Source organism: Carassius carassius, chromosome 10 (genome assembly GCF_963082965.1).
Source record: "Carassius carassius chromosome 10, fCarCar2.1, whole genome shotgun sequence".
Lineage (NCBI taxonomy): Eukaryota > Metazoa > Chordata > Actinopteri > Cypriniformes > Cyprinidae > Carassius > Carassius carassius.
Genome location: NC_081764.1, coordinates 14759729 through 14783194, shown reverse-complemented (window position 1 = coordinate 14783194; position 23466 = coordinate 14759729). Strand labels below are relative to the sequence as shown.

Genomic DNA, 23466 nt, shown 5'->3' with positions numbered 1-23466 from the left:
GTTGTGAGAAACGTCCAGTTATTGCACATTTGAGACTGTAACTGGTCTTGTTTACATCTGCTCCTCTGAAAGTACATGCTGAGGCATCAGTGACAGGCAGGAAATGTAGTAAATGTGGGTTTCCGTTGTTCACATCTCTTAATCTTTTTACCCTACTTGCACTCATTAAAACAGAGCTGTGTAGGTCTGCATCCAGATGATGTCAGCGAGTAGACAAAAGACCAGCTGATGCTGCAAAATGAACATCACAACACACATACATTTACATAAAAACAAATTCCGCTTAATATACCTGCACACATTGTCCCACACATGCTCATTGTTTTGGCTTCGCAAGTGACAAATGTTTTGATGAACTGCGCACTGTCACTGCACAACTTCCTCTTCCCCGCTCTCTGTTTAGGTGGGGGTTGTTACTGTGTCTGCACACCAACACATGCATTTAGATGTTTTCAAAATACACATCCCTGGACAATGATTCTGGAGGCTCAACTTTTTTATATGGTGCCCTCCAATCACAAATGCTTTTCTTCTGTCCTTTAGAAATTTCCAACCTATTAGTGATGACCACAAACCGAGAGCCCGCCCCACAGAGACAACTTCAAGTCAGCCAGCTGAGTTTTGACCGCATCCTTAAGGAGGAGATTGTACAGGTGACATTTTAATGGATTTTGAAATAAACATACTATCGACTTATCTAGGGCTGATACAACGCGTCGAGGTCATCGATGACGTCGACGTATTTTTTGCGTCGACGTCATCGATGCAAAATATGTGCATCGATTCGTCGACCTGTTTTTATTTCTCAAAAAAACGTTTGCAAAACGTTTACCTTATGTGCGCTGAATATATGCGATGGCCGGATCAACATTCTGTCCAACGTTATATAACCAATCCAGGGGTTTTTCTGCATTGATCTTTTTTTTTGGCGGCTGTCAAAGCGTTATTTGATCGGTGAGTGACAGTGACAGGGCGCGTACGAGAGAGAGCCCCGGCTGCGCGCGCACTCACAGTCTTCAAACAACACGAGCGCTTCTTGCTCTCTCCCTCCCTTGTGCATATTAATCAAAATCATTAAACACGATAGAAAAAGGGCGAAACACCAAAGTTTCATGCGCGCTCGCGCACTCACAGTCTTCAAACTACACGAGCGCTTCTTGCTCTCTCCCTCCCTTGTGCATATTAACCAAAATCATTAGACACGATAGAAAAAGGGCGGAACGCCAAAGTTTCACGTGGAGCATTCAGAGATTTTTTTTCTCCATGACAGGCTGCTGGCTCCCACTGTTAATTTTTTTTTTTTTTTTTGTAAAAGCACTCTCTGTATTAGCTTAAAGCCCTCAAGTTTACATTTACATATTGTATTCTTTCAATTGCTCTAAACAAGTATTTTGGGTGACCTTTTTTATTGAATACTAGACATCAAGTTGTTGTTATTTTCATCTGAAAGAACTTCTTTTTTCAGTAAGCTAGGCCCTATGTGTTCAGTAAGCTTGTTTCAGTAAGCTATGTGTTTTTAAGGTTTCAAGGTTTTATTGAATGCTGTCTCTATACAAGTGCAAAGTAATGCATTCTTAGTCAGTCTTTTATTTTGTAATTTTAAGAGCAATAAACATATATTGCAATGTTAAGGAATTGATGTTTTTTTCATTCAGATATGTAAATCAACATGTATAAATTGTTAGTAGTCAATTAATGGGGAGATAATCGAAATCAAATCGGTCTGAAAAATTAATCGTTAGATTAATCGATGCATCGAAAAAATAATCGCTAGATTAATCATTTAAAAAATAATCGTTTATCCCAGCCCTAGACTTATCTTTTGCATGGCATGCTTTTAAGAAATATAATTAAATACAGATATTGTCAAAAATCTACTGTATAGATTAATTCCAAATGTGGTGAGTGAAAATGTACTGGCAATAGATATGTATTACTTACCATGAAACTATTTAAATTTTTAATTATACTTTTATTAAAGTATCTAGACATATGACACACAACTTATTATACATTACATTTTAAAAAAAGATGGGGTCAGTAAGATTTTTTTTAAAAGAAATCAATACTTCTAACAAGAATAAATTAATTTGATGAAAAGTGAAGTAAAATATATATATATTATTTTTTTTTTAAAGCAGGTTTTAACTTTTCAACATTGATGATAATAATAAGAAATGTTTCTTGAGTAACAAATCAGCACATTATAATAATTTATGAAGGATTGCTGGTGAAAATTCTGCTTTTCCATCACAGGAATAAACACAAATGTGTGTATATATATATATATATATATATATATATATAAGAAAACAGTTATTTTAAATTGTACTAATATTCAAAATAGAACTTTTGTTACTGTATTTCTGCTTAAATAAATCTTAAGTCTTGGTGAACATAAGATACTTTTTTCAAAATTGAGAAAAATGTAAGAAATCTTACCAACCCCAAACATTTGAACAATAGTCTATGTTGTAACAAATGTTTTTTTTTATGGTCTCCAGTTTAATTTGAATCACTCACACCATTAAATCGGCAAGGATCTGGTTCTTACAATCCGAAGTGAAAATTATGAGCAAGATGTTTCACTATAGCTCACTGTAGAGAGTCTGTCCCTGAAATTGGATAAAAATGTAATTCCATGAATAAAAGTACATACTTAACTTGCTGGATCTGTCCGCTGCTTTTGACATGGTTAACCGCCAGATCCTCCTGTCAATCCTGTTGGCAAAGGGCATTTCAGGAACCGCACTCCAGTGGTCTGAGTCTTACCTCTCAGAGGTCCTTCAAGGTATCTTGGAGAGGTGAGGTGTCCAAGTTGTGACATCTAACTACTGGGGTGCCTCAGGGCTCAGTTCTTGGACCACTACTCTTCTCTGTCTACATGACATCACTAGGTTCTGTCATTTAAAAACATGGCTTTTCATATCACTGCTATGCTGATGACACTCAACTCTTACCTCTCATTCCATCCTGATGATCCGACAATAGCTGCTCACATCTCAGCTTGTCTAACAGACATTTCTTGCTGGATGAAGTACCATCATTTTCACCTCAACCTTGCCAAGACAGAACTGCTTGTGGTTCGATCAGACCCATCGTTTCATCACAGTTTCACCATCCAGTTAGGCACAAAACTGCCAGAAATCTTGGAGTTATGATTGATGATTAGCTGACTTTCACAGAGCACATTGCTAAATCTGCCTGGTCCTGCAGATTTGCTTTATTCAAGAAGATCAAGCCCTTTCTTTCGGAACATGCTTCACAACTCCTTGTTCAAACTCTTTTTCTTTCCAGGCTGGACTATTGCAATGCTCTCTTGGCAGGTCTTTCAGCCAGTTCTATCAAACCCTTACAATTAATCCAGTATGTGGCAGTTAAATAAAAAAAAAAATGTAATTAGCAGAATGGAATGCACGTCACACCTCTGTTTATCAATTTACACTGCCTACCAGTAGCTGCTTGCATAAAATTAAAAGCATTAATGTTTGCCTAGAATACCACCACTGGCTCTGCACCCCTTTACATAAAATCATTACTTCAGACTTATGCGCCCTCTAGAAGCTTACGTTCTGCTAAATGACTAAATGTAAATAAAAGTGTCCGTTAAATGACTGTTAACTTATTGATATGTTAGCCTCGCCTTTACGTGACACTGTGGTCTTTTTTTAGGGTGAGCATTTGGGACGTGGAACCAGGACCAACATCTATGCTGGGATTCTAAAGCTAAAGACTGAGGATGATGATGACATGGGAGGATACTCACAGGAGGTGAAAGTGGTCTTGAAAGTGCTGGGCTCAGGACACAGAGATATCTCTCTGGTAAGACGCACATGTGGAATTACATGGCGTACTCATGTTTAAATGAAGTTTAGCAGACAAAATTATTGATTTCAGATGTTGTAACTTTACCATCTCCTGACAGTCTTCATCATTTGTAAGTTCCTTTGGATAAAAGCCCCTGCTTAATGAATCAATGGAAACCTAATTGTGGTCATTTTCAAATGTAATGAACCATGAGGGGTTTTAAATGGAATTTTCCACTTTATCTCAACTGGTATACTTTCATCAGTGTGGTTGTTAAAAGTATGTGTGTTTCTGTCTCCTCTCAGGCCTTCTTTGAGACAGCTAGCATGATGCGTCAGATCTCTCATAAACACATCGCCCTGCTCTACGGGGTGTGTGTTCGCCATCAGGAGAGTAAGTACCCTACACTTGCCGACTTTGTGAATTACAGAGAAAAAACTGGCCATCATACACTAAACAACTGAGGATCACATACTACCAGACTTTGACGTTATTTTGAACATGATAAACTCATGCAAAAACATGTGCCTTGTTGCTTAGATTTGCTGAATATGTTTAATATCCTTTGACTGGTTGGAATCATAGTATGAAGCTTTATGTGACCATCATACACTACGTGATTTTCTATGAAGTCTATTAATTTAAATCTGTAGACTGGCCCTGACTTACATCATCTAGCATCAGCTTGTCCAGACTGTAAATAAGGGCAAACTTTATTTAGTGTATTCTAGCCTTAAAGGATTAGTTCACTTCCAAAATGCACTCACCCCAATGTCATCCAAGATGTTTATGTCTTTCTCTCTTCAGTCACAAAGAAATTAAGTTTTTGAAAATTTTTCCCGGATTTTTCTCCATATGATGGACTTCAGTGGTGGCCAGCAGGTTGAAGGTCCGAATTGCAGTTTCAGTGCAGCTTCAAAGGGCTCTATGTGATCCCAGCTGAGGAATTGGGGTCGTATCTAGAAATAATATGTAATTTTCTAAAAAAAAATTAAATAAATTTAAATGTATATACTTTTTAACCACAAATGCACATTTTGCACTAGCTCTGCAATGTGCATTGGCAAATTCATGCATTATGTATTCCCGTTGGAAAGGTCAAGTGCAGTTAGCTTTTTGTCTGTGTACTCCGGTTCAAAAAGGTAGGGAAGGGCAAAAACTTAGGTCGCTTGTGAAAAAGCCTGGAAGTACCGACCCTTCCAACATGACTACATAATGCATGAAGTCAAGGTAGTGCAAGACGAGCATTTGTGGTTAAAAAGTATATCCTTTTTTTTTTTTTAAAGAAAATTACAGATTGTTTGGTTAGATAAGACCCTTATTCCTTGGCAGGGATCATGTTGAGCCCTTTGAAGATGGACTGAAACTGCAATTTGGACCTTCAGCCCGATGGCCACCATTGAAGTCTATTATATGGAGAAAAATCCTGGAATGTTTTCCTTAAAAAAACGTAATCTCTTTGCAACTGAAGATAAAAACACATGAACATCTTGGATGCACTAGGGGTGAGTAAATTGTCCGGAATTTTTTATTCTGGAAGTGAACTAATCCTTTAAATAATTGACATCTGTTTCCAGACAGAGGACACACATCAGACTGCACAAGGGCTTAGAACTAGAAGTTTTGGTTCTCTTTTATTCTGTTCTGTTGTACTTTTGCATGACAAGTGTCAGAAACGGGTCGTTCTTTTTATTCTGCTTGTTGAATTGCAACCAGCAATTATAGTCACTGGAGCAAAAGTAATTTATTTATTTACAAAGAGAACACACTGTCATTCTCTGCCTGAGCGTGTAGATCTGGCACACTTGAAGTGTTATATCTCCTAGAGCAAAACGTTAAAACATTTCCTTGTTGCTAGAAAATCACAGAGAAACCAAACCGTAAATCATTGTTTTTCCAACACTAATGTAGTGTTAAATGAGAAAACATTAACACAGAACTGAGTCTAACAGGATACAGTTTTTGCATTGTGCTTCTGTGGCATGTAAAGGTTTCATAAATGCTATTTTTCTGAGGAGGAAGCTGCTAACAAACACAAAACATTCAATTGTTGAGCAAAGCCTGCAGGTTAGTTATTTAATTGCAAACTACACTTCCTGGTCCATTGAGCAACAAACCTAAATACTCTGAGGATAACCACCTAAGTGCACGCGATGGGTGTGTCTGCGTGTTTGCAAAGAAGAATTTGCATATGAGTATGAACCATGTTTGTGTGACAGAGAGGAAGAACATTTGATAACGGTGCTTATTTGCATAAAAAACCATTTGCCTCTCTCTCCCTTCTCCGTCTGTAGATATTATGGTGGAGGAGTTTGTTCAGTATGGTCCTCTGGATCTGTTCATGCGCAGACAGAGCACACCTCTCAGCACTGCATGGAAGTTCCAGGTTGCCAAACAGTTGGCTAGTGCCCTCAGCTATCTGGTAAAGAAACAAACACAAAAACAAATGCACAAAACCTTGCCTTACCAGTCTTCTAAATAAAGTTGGTATGTGGCCATGCACCGTATTGAAATCCTGATCCTATACCAATATGCTTTGATTGATTGATAATCTATCTTAAAAAAAATGTTAAATCAGTTTTATATGGTGCAAGTGGACTCACTACTGAACTTCTGGTCAGAATGAAATTTTTTTTTTTCATTTTTTTTACTAAATACTTTTTTATTTAGATTGATCAAATGTGATCGTTATGACATTTTATAATTTTACAGAAGATTTTGATTTTAAAAAATGCTTTGCGCGAGCACCAAATCAGCATTAAAGACTGGAGTAATGGCTGCTGAAAATTCAGCTTTGCCATCACAGGAATAAATGACATTTACAAAATACATGAAAATAGAAAACAGTATTTTACATTTGTATATTATTTCACAACATTACTGTAGTTTGTGTATTAATATGTTCACATTTATTTTTATTTGAATTTGTAAATGTGTCAGATTTGATCTGTTAAGCAACATATTGTAACATCAGTAATTATAAGTTATTATAAATGTGAATAATGTGACTGCTGTGTGTATCCTGTAGGAGGATAAGAAGCTGGTTCATGGATATGTGTGCAGTAAGAACATTCTGGTGGCTCGAGATGGTCTGGTTGGAGAGGGAGGACCCTTCATCAAACTGAGTGACCCCGGCATACCCATTACTGTCCTTAGCAGAGAAGGTGAGAGGTTCATTATGACCACTTTATTAACACACTATAAACACTTACACAGGTTATGACTACCTTAACAGCATGTTAACACATTAACAGTTATAAAGGCCTTTACAGAGAAATAACATTTAAATAACACCTCTTATGTGAGCATTATGAAAGGTTTATTTTAACAGCTTTTAATGCAGTAAATAAATATTTTATAAATATTAATAGATAATGTAAAATAAATGAACTTAAATTATATATATATATATAATAGGATAAATGCATCTGCACTGAGTCAGTGCAGTGTTTCTGATAGTTGGGCTCTGTTGGACTGCGAAAATGGACTGCTCGGAAAAGATAACTGACAGGAATTATGTTGGCTGAGATACAGCTCAGCTCCCTGAAGCACTTTTAGAGACCAGAAAAGCTATTTGTTAGCTGTGTGTCAGAGACTGTTACAGGAAAGACTGGTTGTGTGTTTTGTTTTGGGGTGGTGGTGTGCGCTCGAGAGAGAGAGAGAGAGAGAGAGAGAGAGAGAGGAATGAAAGGGGCACAGAGAGGGACTGAAATGCGGCATACAAGAAAGCGTTCCAGAGAGATCATGTGTTAGATGAAATGCCCTTTAAAAAACATAAAACTCGATAACAGTAAAGATGATTGTTGAAACTACAGTGTGTGTTTGAATGAGGAAATGGTTGTGGAAACCCCCTAAAATGAGGATTGTTTACCCAGTAAACCCCAGCTTGGTTGGTTGTTAATGTGTTAGTTTTAACTTGATTTAAAACAATCCATTCTAGCATGTTGTTCATGCATGGCAATGTTCTTTGTGTGTGTCTACAGAGTGTGTGGACAGGATTCCTTGGATCGCTCCTGAGTGTGTACAGGACACGGCTAATCTGAGCATAGCAGCGGATAAGTGGGGCTTCGGGACAACTCTGTGGGAGATCTGTTACAACGGAGAGATACCTCTCAAAGACAAAAAGCTCACAGAGGTAATGCATACACATGCTCCGTTAGGTACGTGTATGTCTTGGCATGATCCTTTCTGTGCTGAAAAATGATGCATTTTTCTTGTTATTCTTCTCTGTGAACAGAAGGAGAGGTTTTATGCAGCACAGTGTCAGTTGGCCACCCCTGACTGTGAGGAGCTGGCCAAACTCATGACCCACTGTATGACCTACGACCCTCACCAGAGACTCTTCTTCAGGGCCATTGTCAGAGACATTGACATGGTGGAGAAACAGAGTAAGGGGAAGAAGTCAGGATATACAGATGACATAAACAGACACTCGATTACTTATCACAAATAATACATTTATTTCTTTTCTTACTCTTCATACTGACCTCTTGTGGTTAGTACCAAGCGCTACATTCATCTTGCTAAAAGTACAGAACGTGTGTTTAGTTCTGTTGTAGGTTATTCAGTTTTCCATTAAATGTCCTCTTCAATGTTTTCTCTCTAGACCCATCCATTCAACCTGTTCCCATGCTAGAGGTGGACCCTACAGTATTTGAGAAGAGGTTCCTCAAGAAGATCAGAGACCTCGGAGAGGTATTAACTCTCTGTGTGTGTGTGTGTGTGTGTGTGTGTTGTGTCTTTAAACTCCTCAAGGACAAACTGCTTATCGTTTCAGCGACTGGCTCCTGGTAGGACTGAAGCTCATCCTTGTGTTTTCAGGGTCACTTTGGAAAGGTGGAGTTGTGCAGGTATGACCCGCGGGGAGATCGGACCGGAGAGCTGGTGGCCGTGAAGTCTCTAAAGCCAGAGAACCGAGAAGAGCAGAGCAGTAACCTGTGGCGTGAGATTCACATTCTGAGAGAACTTTACCATGAGAACATTGTCAAATATAAGGGCATCTGCCACGAAGAGGGTAAACCGCGATTCTGAACACCATAAATGATATAACACTGTAATGGCTTTTGGTGCCAAATGCACGAGTTGGTCGAGTGAATCTTTCCATGTTTTTGTTTTAAGGTGGGAGATCCATTAAACTCATCATGGAGTTTTTGCCGGCAGGCAGTCTGAAGGAATACCTCCCAAGAAACAAAGCACACATAGACCTTAAAACCCTGCTCAACTATGCTGTACAGATCTGCCAGGTAACATCATATTTGAGTGGGTTATGACGCTTCACTAGTTGTCCAAAATGGTGATTATTTTTGGCATTTTTACCCCTAAAACACACACAAGCACATTGAAACAAATATGTTATGAAATTAAAAGCTAGAAATAATCATAAACAAAAGGACTTAATATAAAAGCAAAAAATAAAAATGTTATATTCTATTCATTCAAGTGATTTAAAACCAGAAACAATGCGGAAAAAGACATATGTGACCTTGGACCAAAACAGCAGTCATAAGTAGCACGGGTCAATTTGTAGCAATAGCCAAAAATACATTGTATGGATCAAAATGATTGATTTTTCTTTTATGCTAAAAATCATTAGAATATTAAGTAAAAATCATGTTCTATGAAGATATATTGTACATTTTCTACCATAAATATATCGAAAATGTATTATCATTAGTAATGTGCATAGCTAAGGACTTCATTTGGACAACTTTAAAGGTCGATTTTCTCAATATTAAAAATTTTTTTTGCCCTCTCAGTTTCCAGATTTTCAAATATCTGTATCTCGGCAAAATATTGTCTTAACAAACCAAACATCAATGGAAAGCTTATTTATTTAAAAAATTTTTTTACAAAAATTGACCCTTATGACTGGTTTTGTGGTCCATGGTCACATATTTAAAAAAAATATTGTAAAGTAAAGGCCTGTAACAGTAAAACATTCACTTGAATTCAAAACACATGCCATCTGATAATGCAGTGATGTAGTGAGTGATAGTGTGATGTGGAAATACACTGGAGTATAATGAAAAAATTAATAGAGGTAGATTGTGTGTAATTTGCTGCAGTTTCAATCGCAATCAAATTATGAGTTATTGGGTTTGGTAAATATTTTTGCACTGATTTGATTTAGAATACAATAAAAAAGGGATTATTGTGAAATCTTTTTTAAAATTTAAAATGTATTTAAATAAAATAAAACATTTTCATGTAACATATACTAACATGCTGTAAAACAAAGAGTTTTTCTTTTAATATTTTTGTGCCAACTGTGTTACATTACCACGATGAATAGAAAGTGCAGAAGAACAGCTTTTATTTGAATTCTTTTGAAACATTGCAAGTCTTTACTGTCCTTTTTGATCAATTTAATGTGTCCTTGCTGAATAAAAGTGGTCATTTCTTATAAAAAAAAAATCTATCATTCCCCATATAGCATTGTTTTCTTATTATGCATATGGAGATACCAAGCGATATAATCATTCATAAATATTGTATCCATTTTGTCAACAGGTGCTTTCCACATTGCTTATTTTTGTTCTGCTTGTTTGTTGTCTTAATGGCCTTGTACTCTGAGACCAACGATAACAACAGCTGCTTACAGTGATCCTTTGTGTTCTCACGCTCTGGGTTTCTGAGCCCTTATGTTCTGTTTGAAATGCAGACCTGCGCTGTAACATGATGCTCAATCCTGCTGTTTTCTGACCTCTAACTCCAGGGCATGGACTACTTGGGCTCTCGCAACTACATCCACAGAGACCTGGCGGCCCGGAATGTTCTGGTGGAGAATGAAAGCACGGTAAAAATTGGAGACTTCGGCCTGACCAAGAGCATTAAGGATAATGAGGGTTATTACACGGTGAAAGACGATTTGGACAGTCCAGTGTTCTGGTAAGAATCTCTCATGAGAGGTCCTGCTATACCACAAAGACCAAATGCATTAAACTAGTTCTCCATTAAATCTAATATGAACCATATGCGTTGGTGATGTGTTGTATCATCATCCGTAATTGTATTACCTGTAATTGTGAAATTCACTTGGGAAATCCACTTTGTAATGATTCTTTTCCTCATTTTCCCAGGTATGCTCCAGAGTGCCTGATCCACTGCAAATTCTACAGGGCGTCTGATGTCTGGTCTTTTGGAGTGACCATGTATGAGCTGCTCACATACTGTGATACCTCATGCAGCCCAATGTCGGTAAGTGGCCAGTCAGGTGTTTTGAGCCCTGTCCCAAACCCTCCAAAGCTGTCGCATACTCGCTTTAAGTCTCCACTTTGGTGATGTAATTTGCATATGAACACCCTTTTGAAACCTGAAATAATAAATGAGACATCACATGATGGCCATCACACATTCTGTCAAATTCTGGAATCCCTCTTTAATTAGTTTGATAGTCAATCAAGAAAATGAAGATTCTAAACTGAGAAACAGTGTTATTTACCAATGAGATAGCATTATAGTTTTTAATATTTTGAATTAGATTATATTTTTATATTTTCTGCTTTCATGTTAATTTTCAAGTTTTAGCAATTGTTGTTTTTGTCACTCATATTAGTTTTTGTTGTTTTTAAATATGTCTTATCATTTTTATTAGTTATTATTTCAGTTTTATTATATATATAGTAACTACAATAACCCTGGTTTCAAATGAAATATTTTATCATAATAACAGTGGAGCTTTCTGTCAGCAGGCAAGGCAAATTTATTTAGCACATTGCATACAGTTGTAATTCAAAGTGCTATAAACAAATATTGTTTTTTTTTAAAAAAAGTTTAAAATATATCATAAAAACAAGTAACAAAAAAGACGTATACATCAAAAGGAATATGGGAGAAAAAAAAAGTACAAGAGGATTAAAAAAATATCACGTGTAAATATGTGTAATTATTTTTATGCAAATGTGTTATGTAAATATTTCCTCATGCAAGTATTTTACTTTTGACTGCATTTCTAATTCAGCGTTTGATTCTAAGCAGCAGGAGGGTAATACAGATTTGCTGTGAAGCAAAACTGAGCACTTCTAGCATTTTCTTAGAAAGCCCACATTCATTTCTGTAGGCTGAAAGAAGCCCTTGTTTAGGAGATGCTGGTGAGTGTGTCTGTGTCTCTGAGAACATGGCAGATGGTGCCAGTCTGTGCCCACAGTGGCAGATGTCTTACCCAACGGCCGCGGTAGATGTCTGCACGCCAATCTCCCCTTTTTTTTCCTGTGTGCCACATTCAGGGACACATTGTTATTAAGGGACTTGTCTGATTTTCACATTGTACACAAAGCAGAATCACGATGTAATGCTTGCTCACCGACTAAAAGCATCAAAGGGTTAAAGGTGGTTTTACTAAAGGAGACATGGATGAACGTTTAATACCTGAATTAGGCCAGTGACCTGTCTTTGCTTCACCGCCACAGGTGTTCCTTAAGATGATTGGTCCAACACATGGCCAAATGACTGTAACTCGATTGGTCAAAGTCCTGGAGGAGGGAAAGAGACTTCCAAAACCAGACGGCTGCTCAGAGAGGGTAATATATAGCTTCACTAAAACAAAATGCTGTCTGTTTGTATTCACTTATTTTGGAAAGAACGTTATTCTTTAATTCAGCAAGGATACATTAAATGAATCAAAAGTTACAGTAAATATATTGAAAATGTTAAAAAAGATGAACAAAATAAATGCTGTTCTTTTGAGCGTCCTATTAATAAAATAATAATAATAATAATAATAATCACAGTTTCTGCAAAAATATTAAGCAGTACAACTTTTAAACATTTTTAATCACAGGATGGCAATTACATTTTAAATATTTCACTTTTTTTCTTAAAAAAAAAAACTCAGATCTAAAATATATATATATATATATATATATATATATATATATATATATATATATTAGTGCTGTCAATCGATTAAAAACTTTGATCTAACTTTTTTTGATCTAAAACTTTTTGATCTTAACTAGATTAATCACACATTTTTTCTGTGATTAATCGCAATAAAAAAAGAAATGTTTTTGTACGTTTTTAATATATTTTTTAATGTAATAATTTCACAGTTAAATTTAAATACTTGTTTAAATGACATCTTTTTATGAATGAAGGCCAGTATTACTGATATTAATACAGCTACTGATTTTTTTTTTTTTACATTTATTATTAGGCTTCAAAAATATAACAGTTTTTATATGTTTATTGTTAGTTCAAGAGCTTAAGAGAACTGGATTCTGGCGCCCTGTCTATGCATTGTTTGTGTGTGTGTGTGTGTGTGTGTGTGTGTGTGTGTACGTGTGTATGTGTCACATAAGGGCATTCACAGACAGCGCATTCTCTTTTGTCTTGCCGTGCTTGAAATGTTTAAAAGCATTTAAATGAATAAGAGCCTGATCATATAATATAAAGCTAGCCAACGGATGGCAGAAAATACGGATGCTGCGTTAATTGCGTTAAATATTTTGACACATTAAACCAGACAAAAATTAATCGCATGCGTTAACGCGTTAACGTTGACAGCACTAATATATATATATATATATATATATATATATATATATATATATATTAATTACTGACATCAGACTTTTGAACGGTAGTGTGTATTACAGATCATATTAGTATGATAATATTTAACTTAAAGTAACCTCAGATCTTAAATAATGATAGAGAATTCTATGGAAGTCAGTTCACACCCACATATGCAACAGAAGTGTAAGACGTCCATTAGATGTCAGGGTGTTCTCTTTTGTGGTAACTGAGCCTTTTATCTTTAAGCAAATATAATTCTTACATTTCATTTATTTACATAAACTATGTGTTAATGCGGTATTGTTTTTTCTTTAAATAAAAATATTTTACTGATCTATTTACATGAAGTATACCTTTTTTTATTTAAATGTAAAAAAATTTTACTCAAACATATTCTTTAAATACGTTTTTATTTTTTGAATTTAACAAATTAATATCAGTATGCATATTTCACTTTATTTGGCATGAACATTTCAGATATTGACATTTCGCAATTTTACAAAACCCCTTGCAGCCATACCTTGGTTGGGAAATTCCTGCCATAGGATTTTTCCTGCTTTATGAATTGCAGAATCACACATTTCTTTTGTGATCGTGCAGGGTCAGATGATTAAACAGCAGGTACGGGCGGCGCTCAAGGGCTTGTGTCTGATTGTATCTTGTGTGTTTTGACAGTTGTACAGTCTGATGAGGAGATGCTGGGAGGCCACACCTGAAAAACGGATCGACTTCAAAGGCCTGATTACTGACTTTCAGCAGATGATTGACTGTCAGTAACTTTGGAAATACGATGGAACACGCTTTTTTTTTTTTAAAGAGGCAGTCCCAGAGAGTCCCGTACATCCCAAGAAAAAAAAAAAAAGTATAAATGTGCAGTGTAGCACTCTTTAAATATACTCTCTATCTCTCACCTTATGACCTCTGAAACTGCAGAACTTTTGAAAAAAGACACCGGTAGAACCACTGAATACTGTCTGGCCACTCTTTGAATATGCAAATATGTAACTGCCAGTCTCGAGTCGCTCATTTTTTCTTCAAGTTCAAATGCGGACTGGTGCAAAAAGGAAGGTGAATCAGGAATTTTGACTCGCGACACTCTCAGCTTCATATTGTGCCTCAGTTTCACAGCAGCCACCGTGATGCATGTATGAATAAGCCATTATTAGGTGCATTACAGCATGCGCTGTATGGATTCTGCCCATTGTGAGGTATATGCAACGACAGAGACTGAACCCCCTTGTGAAAAACAGAGGAAGACGAGGAGTGTCAGAATGTAGATTTATTACACGTATGTTCCACATTTTGGAGCTTTGATAACTGTATGTTGAGTGGATTATGCGCCTTCTCATAAGACGAGCAATGTTAAGCTCTCAAAGACTAACTTTGTCAGACTTGGAGCGGACAGCTGTCCTTCTTGGAAAACTCCAGACGTTGCTGGATTACCGGAGAACTTTGAAATAGCATTTACCGGTCAAGATGCACTATGCTGTCACATTCTAACAACTGTACTTCCTCTCTGAGCTTCACATTTGCCACGGAAAACTGAAGAGGATGATTCTGACTGAGTTCAGCATGTAAAGGCTATTTGGCAAGGAGAATATGGGTTTAATGAAAGGCCTAAAATTAGGCACTAGGGGGCAGTAGAGCTTACGAAATATCTAAAAGAAAACAATTCACATGTTGTGCAAATTATATTCCATGCTCCGCTTTCTTTCAGAAACTGAATAAACTGTCAGAAGAATACGTTAGTATGTTATCTGTTCCTTTTTTCATCAAAATGGAATTAAAAGGTGATTAGCAAAAGTGCAACATCTTTCAATCATCATTGTCTAAAAGATGGATGCTGACAGTAAAGAGAAGGATCAGGGTATAAACGATGAAATAAGTTTAGTGTCTTAAAGTGCTTAAAAGCCTTAGCTGTTATTCATATAGCTAAAAGAAGGCTAAATATTCAAAGACGTCCTAATTCCCATCTGATTATCAGATTATGGTTAACCCTCACACATGGTTCCCGTAAGGGGAAAATGATTCATGATTCATCAACCACAAAAACCCATGTGGTTTTGCGATGAAGGAATTATGAAATTATTAAATGCATGTCGATTCGTTCATATCTACACCTTCGTGGTGGCCACAATGGAGTTGAAAATGGTCAAAGGAAAAAAGCGACGAGAGCCATCATTTTCCTGTCCTTTAATGTGGAATGCAAAACAATTCCATCTGCTCAAAATTAAACCCAAACCTATCTTCCTCCAAAAAAATAAAATAAAAATAATAATAATTACAACAAAATTGTATCCAACAGGTTAACATGTACATAAATACACAAAATAAATACAGTATTATTTATTTGTATTATTATTATTTTATTTTTTTGCTGTTAAATACTCAAAAGTATTGAAAACATCTACTGAGAAAAAAAAGATGTATTGCAGGAGTATACGCATGCCTTAATTCCACTGTTCCTAAAAATAGCTTATTCACAGTAAAGCAATATCAATAGAGTTTGGATTATAAAATATTGCAAAATCTCAATTCAAGGTGAGAAAAAAAAAACTAAGAAACTACCTTTTAAACTAAAAACAGGCTGCAATATGTGTAGAAAGCACAATATAGTGTTGATGACCCTTCTACATCAAGAGACACTTCAGTATTGCAAAGCTTTGAGATACAAGCACACATGTACACGTTTATGATTTTCAGAGGGGTAAAAGTGACCTTGGAATTAGCAGAATTGGAAAAATACATTACAGGCTTGACTTGAAATACAAGGGGAACATCAGCAAAAATGGTAAGAAATACCAGATTCATAAATACAAAATAGGCACAATTTTCCACCCTTCACCTTTCTATAGAAACAAGAACACTTTAAAGAGATCAATTCCTTTAGTAACTCAAACCTTGACCTTGATTTGGGGCAGTGGTACGGCTGGAGAACAGGAGACTCATGGGAAGGTGACCAGAAATACATGTGCTTTATAATCCCCCTGGAGTGTCATTTTGCAACAAATCCCATTTCTGATTATCTTGAAATAAGCAGCACGAGCCAAACTTGAGCACACAGAACAAGAGGTAAACTAAAAACGCTCACATTTAACATTTCATTCTTAAGCATTTCTAGTGTTTCCTGGAAAAAAGGCCTCTGTGTTTATAAATGGTGGTTTTGTGCTAAAAGTGGGACATGGAGCCTCAGGTACCAATGTAGATTTGGGATTGTCTTTTTACTTGTTATAACACTAAAATGCAATATAAATAGGACGCGATAACAGAGGCTCTTCAGATGTGTTGTCAGTCTGTTGTGGAGGTGAGAGAATGGCTTTCAGAGAAAGAACAACCAAGAGACAATCACTTCAAAAGAGTAGGAAAAAAGAAGGCACAGAGCCTTAAACATAAACAGCTGAACGCCGTTATGTGGTAGCAAAGCCAAACAACAGCTCCTTTTAAGACAATCTGCTGGCAGACTGCATCCAACCAGGAACCAACAGTGTGCTGCAAAAAATCCACAAAAGTCTTATTCGCCACTACTAATATTGTATCTAAACAAGCTTAAAACAAGCTCAATGCAAAGTAGTAAGTTCATCCAAAAAAGGAAAAATTCTGTCATCATCTACTCACCCCGTGTTGTTACAAACCTAATTATGCATTTTGAAAGAATTTACTTTTTTTTTTTTTTTTTATATAAAACTGAAATAAAATACAATTATTGGATGAATTATATATATATATATATATGCGCACTGGCATGGGGGGAAAAACATGAGTTCCTTTTTGGAACAACATGAGTATGAGTAAACAAAAACAGATTTTTCATATTTTGGTGACTTTATTTGTCCCACTTGTTTTAAGTTTCTAAAAAATAATAATAATTCTACCATGCAACATGACGAAATACTATTCTTTGACAGATTATTTTAATATCTCACATTATCTAGATTTAATATCTATTTTTTCTTCTCAAGTATATTTATCTTTTTAAATGTATATTATAGCAAAAAAACAAAACCTGATATGGATTTAAAACAGGATTTTTTGCAGCAGAAAATCACCAAAATACAGACTCTCTCCATTAAAGAAATAAAGCGATTAAACCACAGAATAACAGACCACTAATATCCATATAAAGGCATTATGTTAGATTATTACCATGTGGGAGTTTGCATCAGGGCTGTTTGAAAGGTGTTTATCCTATATGCAACGCCTCCAACTCCCGACACCATTCCAGCAGATTATTACTACTACTATTCTAATGTATTAGTACTCACACTGTTATTAAAAAGAAACCACTGGCAGCATCGTAGCTGAAAGTTGTGTGGGGGGTCACCCCACAACACCTGGGGGAAAAGTCACCTTGACGTATGTGGTGGTGGTAGTTTCTCCAGAGAAGTTATTGAAGTTATTGAGGTTATTGCCTTAGCCATGTCTTCTCCGAGCGCCATGTTTTAAGGCTCCTGCAGTATTCAGAATGGCTGATCTTTCCTACAGATACAGCAGTATGTACAAAGACACACATGAAAGATTAAGCCTCAAAGACATGAACACGCGTTTCCTGTACACTACGGAAAGCGAAACGATAGTCAAGATAAACAGTGACACATTAAGCAAGACAGTAATATAAATAATATCCTCAACGTCTGTACACAGTAAAAAATACACTCATTTAGCGGAATATACAATATATAATGGCTATGCCCTACCCTGTCAAAAAAAAAAAAAACTTTATTCTCTGAGTGTAGCTCAATCTTTATCAGCCCTTAACCGTTTGTACTGTAAAACACGGACACGAAACCCCGCCCCCTCTGGAGTGGAATGGTACGTCCCGCCTGGGAGAGAGGTAAAAAGGCAAAACAGAAAAAGAGAAATATCAATTATCTTAATGCGTCATTTGGGACAGAGTCAGAGCAATCTTAAGAGGTCCCGCCAGGCGTCGGACAGAAATAACAACAGTACCCAGATCCACATACAGTTCAAGAAGAGGAATAAACCTCCTTACGCACAATAAAATGTACAATCTTTTCATAAATATCAATAATTGACTGAAAGTTAAGGCCTGGACATGACAACGGCAACATACAGTGCAGCGAGTAGTGAGAGCGAGTGCGAGTGCGAACTAGATCCTCTTCTTCTTGAAGTAGTCAGCATACTGGCCCCCAAGACCCTGTGAGTGCTGGCCTACATACGGCCCCTCTGAAGTCACTTCCTGTGTAGGCAGTGTGGGGTATTCTCGCTTCTGTCCTCTAGCCTGACTCTAAGAGAGAAAGAAAGAGGTTGATTATAACAGAAGTGATAATAGCGATTAGAATGATTTCACCTGTTTGCTGATGATGTGCGTGACTCATTGTTCACTGTATGCTTGAGTTTGAGTGACATACTGTAAATGAGTGACGGGTTTTTTTGTGTTCCATACAGTAAATGACTCTTGCACTATGATAAAGCACCCATTTGTGAATCTGTGAAGCGCGTTTATCTCTCAATGTGTCAGTCTTCTACTTCTAACTGAAGAATAAGTAACTCCAGACTCGAGCAGAAAGTAGAAACACACACCATGTGTATTCACTTGACCTATCTATCCATCTGTCTTTCTATCATTCTAAAGAACTTTCCATAAATCATTCTGTTTGTCTAATATAAGTATTCTAATTCTATCGACAGGGCATTTTAATAGGATTCATAAAAATAAAATAAAAAAAAAAAACATTTAAATTTTCCCCTTTATGGACGTTAAATATCACACTCATATTTTGACTGAAATGGTGCTTGATATTTTATTGTTTACACTTTTCTTGGCCTTGTCAAACTGACCTAAAATGTTACTGGCACAAAGCACATCAACACAAACTAATAAATGGTGGTTTTGCAATGGTCTTCAATATTTAAGGCCATTAACTACACATTTTGCACTCGTAGGTTTATCAATGTTTTATTTTATTTATTATTATTATTTTTTTCATTTATTATTTCAAAACTTTGTGTGAAAGCACACTTTATGGTAAGCAATTATAAATTACTACTGGCATTTTGTGAGGCTGTGATCTATGGAAACACGTTTTGCCTCTTTTGTGTTGAAAAAAAAAAAGTTATTTGTGGAATTATTTTTATATTTGTTTAAAATAAGAAATAAAATAATACTGTGAGTTATAAAGTTACAAACAACAGTTGCAATTTGGTATATAAAGTCACAATGAGATACAAAGTCACAACGTGAGATGCAAAGTCATAATGTGAGATATAAAGGTACAACTGGAAAATATATTTAATATACAACCCGAATTCCGGAAAAGTTGGGACGTTTTTTAAATTTTAATAAAATGAAAACTAAAGGAATTTCAAATCACATGAGCCAATATTTTATTCACAATAGAACATAGGTAACGTAGCAAATGTTTAAACTGAGAAATTTTACACTTTTATCCACTTAATTAGCTCATTTAAAATTTAATGCCTGCTACAGGTCTCAAAAAAGTTGGCACGGGGGCAACAAATGGCTAAAAAAGCAAGCAGTTTTGAAAAGATTCAGCTGGGAGAACATCTAGTGATTAATTAAGTTAATTGATATCAGGTCTGTAACATGATTAGCTATAAAAGCTTTGTCTTAGAGAAGCAGAGTCTCTCAGAAGTAAAGATGGGCAGAGGCTCTCCAATCTGTGAAAGACTGCGTAAAAAAATTGTGGAAAACTTTAAAAACAATGTTCCTCAACGTCAAATTGCAAAGGCTTTGCAAATCTCATCATCTACAGTGCATAACATCATCAAAAGATTCAGAGAAACTGGAGAAATCTCTGTGCGTAAGGGACAAGGCCGGTGACCTTTATTGGATGCCCGTGGTCTTCGGGCTCTCAGACGACACTGCATCACTCATCGGCATGATTGTGTCAATGACATTACTAAATGGGCCCAGGAATACTTTCAGAAACCACTGTCGGTAAACACAATCTGCCGTGCCATCAGCAGATGCCAACTAAAGCTCTATCATGCAAAAAGGAAGCCATATGTGAACATGGTCCAGAAGCGCTGTCGTGTCCTGTGGGCCAAGGCTCATTTAAAATGGACTATTTCAAAGTGGAATAGTGTTTTATGGTCAGACGAGTCCAAATTTGACATTCTTGTTGGAAATCACGGACGCCGTGTCCTCCGGGCTAAAGAGGAAGGAGACCTTCCAGCATGTTATCAGCGTTCAGTTCAAAAGCCAGCATCTCTGATGGTATGGGGGTGCTAAGTGCATACGGTATGGGCAGCTTGCATGTTTTGGAAGGCTCTGTGAATGCTGAAAGGTATATAAAGGTTTTAGAGCAACATATGCTTCCCTCCAAACAACGTCTATTTCAGGGAAGGCCTTGTTTATTTCAGCAGGACAATGCAAAACCACATACTGCAGCTATAACAACAGCATGGCTTCGTCGTAGAAGAGTCCGGGTGCTAACCTGGCCTGCCTGCAGTCCAGATCTTTCACCTATAGAGAACATTTGGCGCATCATTAAACGAAAAATACGTCAAAGACGACCACAAACTCTTCAGCAGCTGGAAATCTATATAAGGCAAGAATGGGACCAAATTCCAACAGCAAAACTCCAGCAACTCATAGCCTCAATGCCCAGACGTCTTCAAACTGTTTTGAAAAGAAAAGGAGATGCTACACCATGGTAAACATGCCCCGTCCCAACTATTTTGAGACCTGTAGCAGAAATCAAAATTGAAATGAGCTCATTTTGTGCATAAAATTGTAAACTTTCTCAGTTTAAACATTTGCTATGTTATCTATGTTCTATTGTGAATAAAATATTGGCTCATGTGATTTGAAAGTCTTTTAGTTTTCATTTTATTAAAATTTAAAAAAACGTCCCAACTTTTCCGGAATTCGGGTTGTATATACCAATTATGAGCTGCATTGCTACACTACCGAGAATGGACAATGGACTTTCTTTATGTTATCATGCATACTCTACTCTACTCATTTCTACTGAAATGACACTTTTTTTTTCTTCCTGGAATCTAAACATGTAATCTTTCAGGTGTCTGCTGTAGTCCTAATATATCACAATATAAGTGGTTCGTTTCACTTCTCTTTCGATCAAACACAGTTATACACACATTTGATATAGAAAGACACACTCACATAATAGTAGTTGTTCCAGTCGGCGGCTGAGGGTGTGGCGGGTGTGTGTGTGGCAGGACTGGGCACGTGTGTGTGCGTGTGAGTTGGTGTGATGAAGCTAGGCATGATAGGTAGGGCAGTGTAGGTGGGCAGCAGGGTCTGAGCAGTGCCATTCAAAGAAGTATGCAGGGGCCCACTCAAGGGGGTCTTCACCACCTCCACCTCCTATAGAGAGACACCATCAAACACTTATACTGTATCAGTCCATATGTAAAACACACACACTATTTAGATTACGGGTCTCTCTCTCTCTCTCTCTCTCTCTCACACACACACACACACACACAAATACACGCTGGCCCAGCTGCTGTGCTGAGGAGTGATAGAGTGTTTTCAGCAGGATCTCATGTCCTGAAAGTGTCATGAGACTAAGTGAGGAATGTGTGTCTGACCTGTAACACCACCTGCCACCACATTTACATAAGCTCCTTCACCCCACACAAATGCTACCAACACTCAAACATGAGCTACCTTCTATCGCAACACACTTTGTGTACACGGTCCACAAAGCCTGCACATAAATCAGCTCACAGTCTTTAATATGTACAATGTAAGAATGAAGATGTAATTAAGATTCGTCAGTATTTCTAGGTCATTAATCAAATAAGTAATATTTGTGATGGTGGAACAATGGCGTTCATGCAACTAAAGTGCTGCTGTCATTTAAAAAGCAAAAGAAATTCTTGATAACTTTTCAATGTTTCACTCACATTATGGCGATAATATAATTTGTAGTGAAAAAAGTATTTAAAAAGAAATGTACAAAACAGACAGTAAATGAATAAATAAAAGCAAAAATATTAAGCAGCACAACTTTTTTTCTGAAGGATCATGTGACACTGAAGACTGTAATAGTAATGGCTGATAATGATTGTAAGAGTAATGGCTGCTGAAAATTACATTTCAAAACACATTCAAGTAGAAAACTGTTTTTTAATTGTAATAATATTTCACAATATTCCTGTTTTTACAGTATTTTATGAAATAAATGCATATGTACGGAGCCCCGCACATGACATGCAAGAAAAAAATAAATAAATTGTGTGCACAATTTTTCTAATTCATTTCCTCGATGTTCTAAAATGTGCACACAATTATAATTGCGTTCCTTCGGTTTGCTAATTTGTTCTCTCAATTTGCTAAATTGTGAGCAAATTTTACTAATTCGTTCTCTCGATTCCTAAACCATGTGCACGATTTTGCAAATCGAGGAAACTAATTAGTAAATAGTGCACACAATTTATAAATCAAGGGAACAAAATAGTCAAAGTTGCACACGATTTAGCCTACTACTTTTTTCCTGCATGCCATGTGCAGGGCTCCATCTAACTAAGAAGTCTCGTACTTCTTTAAAAAAAAAATTACAGACCCCAAACTTAGCATGCATTACAGATTAAAGAAAGACCATTAATAAGAGCTTAGCTTATTGTTTTCATTTTATTTTACCCACATTTTTGTTTAATATGCATGCTGTAATATGCAAGCACAAAATCAGCATAGATTTTGGGTGTTGCTTAATGCATACAGTTTGTCAGAAAGTCTGATTTCTGACCTATTTTGGTCTGTGACCGTATGAACAATTGGCAGTAAGTCACAGCGATCTGTCATAGAGAGATGCCATGTCAGACATTTACATGGATACAGTGGAAGTCCAGGCTTGTATGACAGCTGGAGTATTTCTACCTCTAGAGACTGTGTGAGGTTTGGGCAGTGGGTGAACCATATAGCATTTCTGCTGCAGTGTATCCCCGTTTCAGTGTGTAGAGTTTTGAGATGGTCAGAGATAGTTTATGTACACTGTATAGTGAGCATCATTAAGCATGATGTGTTTCTGTGTGTGTATAGAGTACCTTGCTGACATCTCTGTGCTGGTAGACTTGAGCAGCTGTCTGGCTCATCTGCGTCTGAGAATAGTACTGACTGACAGCATGCATGTAGGAACTGTAGTCTCCGTATGAGGAGGTGACCACCACCTGTGACAAAGACATTTGTTA

At 36.7% G+C, this 23466-nt stretch overlaps 2 protein-coding genes across 2 annotated transcripts in view; one reads left to right on the top strand and one right to left on the bottom strand.

Annotated features, from left to right (window-relative positions):
- Positions 1 to 14570, top strand: part of LOC132151845 (tyrosine-protein kinase JAK1) — a 41800-nt gene extending 27230 nt beyond the window's left edge. The window contains exons 11-24 of the mRNA XM_059560271.1: positions 544 to 653; positions 3673 to 3822; positions 4113 to 4200; positions 6102 to 6229; positions 6836 to 6971; positions 7791 to 7942; positions 8045 to 8195; positions 8414 to 8502; positions 8629 to 8821; positions 8926 to 9050; positions 10523 to 10695; positions 10887 to 11004; positions 12216 to 12326; positions 13999 to 14570. Of these exons, the coding sequence (XP_059416254.1) occupies positions 544 to 653; positions 3673 to 3822; positions 4113 to 4200; positions 6102 to 6229; positions 6836 to 6971; positions 7791 to 7942; positions 8045 to 8195; positions 8414 to 8502; positions 8629 to 8821; positions 8926 to 9050; positions 10523 to 10695; positions 10887 to 11004; positions 12216 to 12326; positions 13999 to 14100 (1826 nt within the window). The 3' untranslated portion in view covers positions 14101 to 14570. The remainder of the gene's footprint in view (positions 1 to 543; positions 654 to 3672; positions 3823 to 4112; positions 4201 to 6101; positions 6230 to 6835; positions 6972 to 7790; positions 7943 to 8044; positions 8196 to 8413; positions 8503 to 8628; positions 8822 to 8925; positions 9051 to 10522; positions 10696 to 10886; positions 11005 to 12215; positions 12327 to 13998) is intronic.
- Positions 14571 to 17284: 2714 nt separating this feature from the next.
- Positions 17285 to 23466, bottom strand: part of LOC132151844 (ribonucleoprotein PTB-binding 2-like) — a 73046-nt gene continuing 66864 nt past the window's right edge. The window contains 3 exon segments of the mRNA XM_059560270.1: positions 17285 to 18568; positions 21434 to 21637; positions 23323 to 23445. Of these exon segments, the coding sequence (XP_059416253.1) occupies positions 18431 to 18568; positions 21434 to 21637; positions 23323 to 23445 (465 nt within the window). The 3' untranslated portion in view covers positions 17285 to 18430.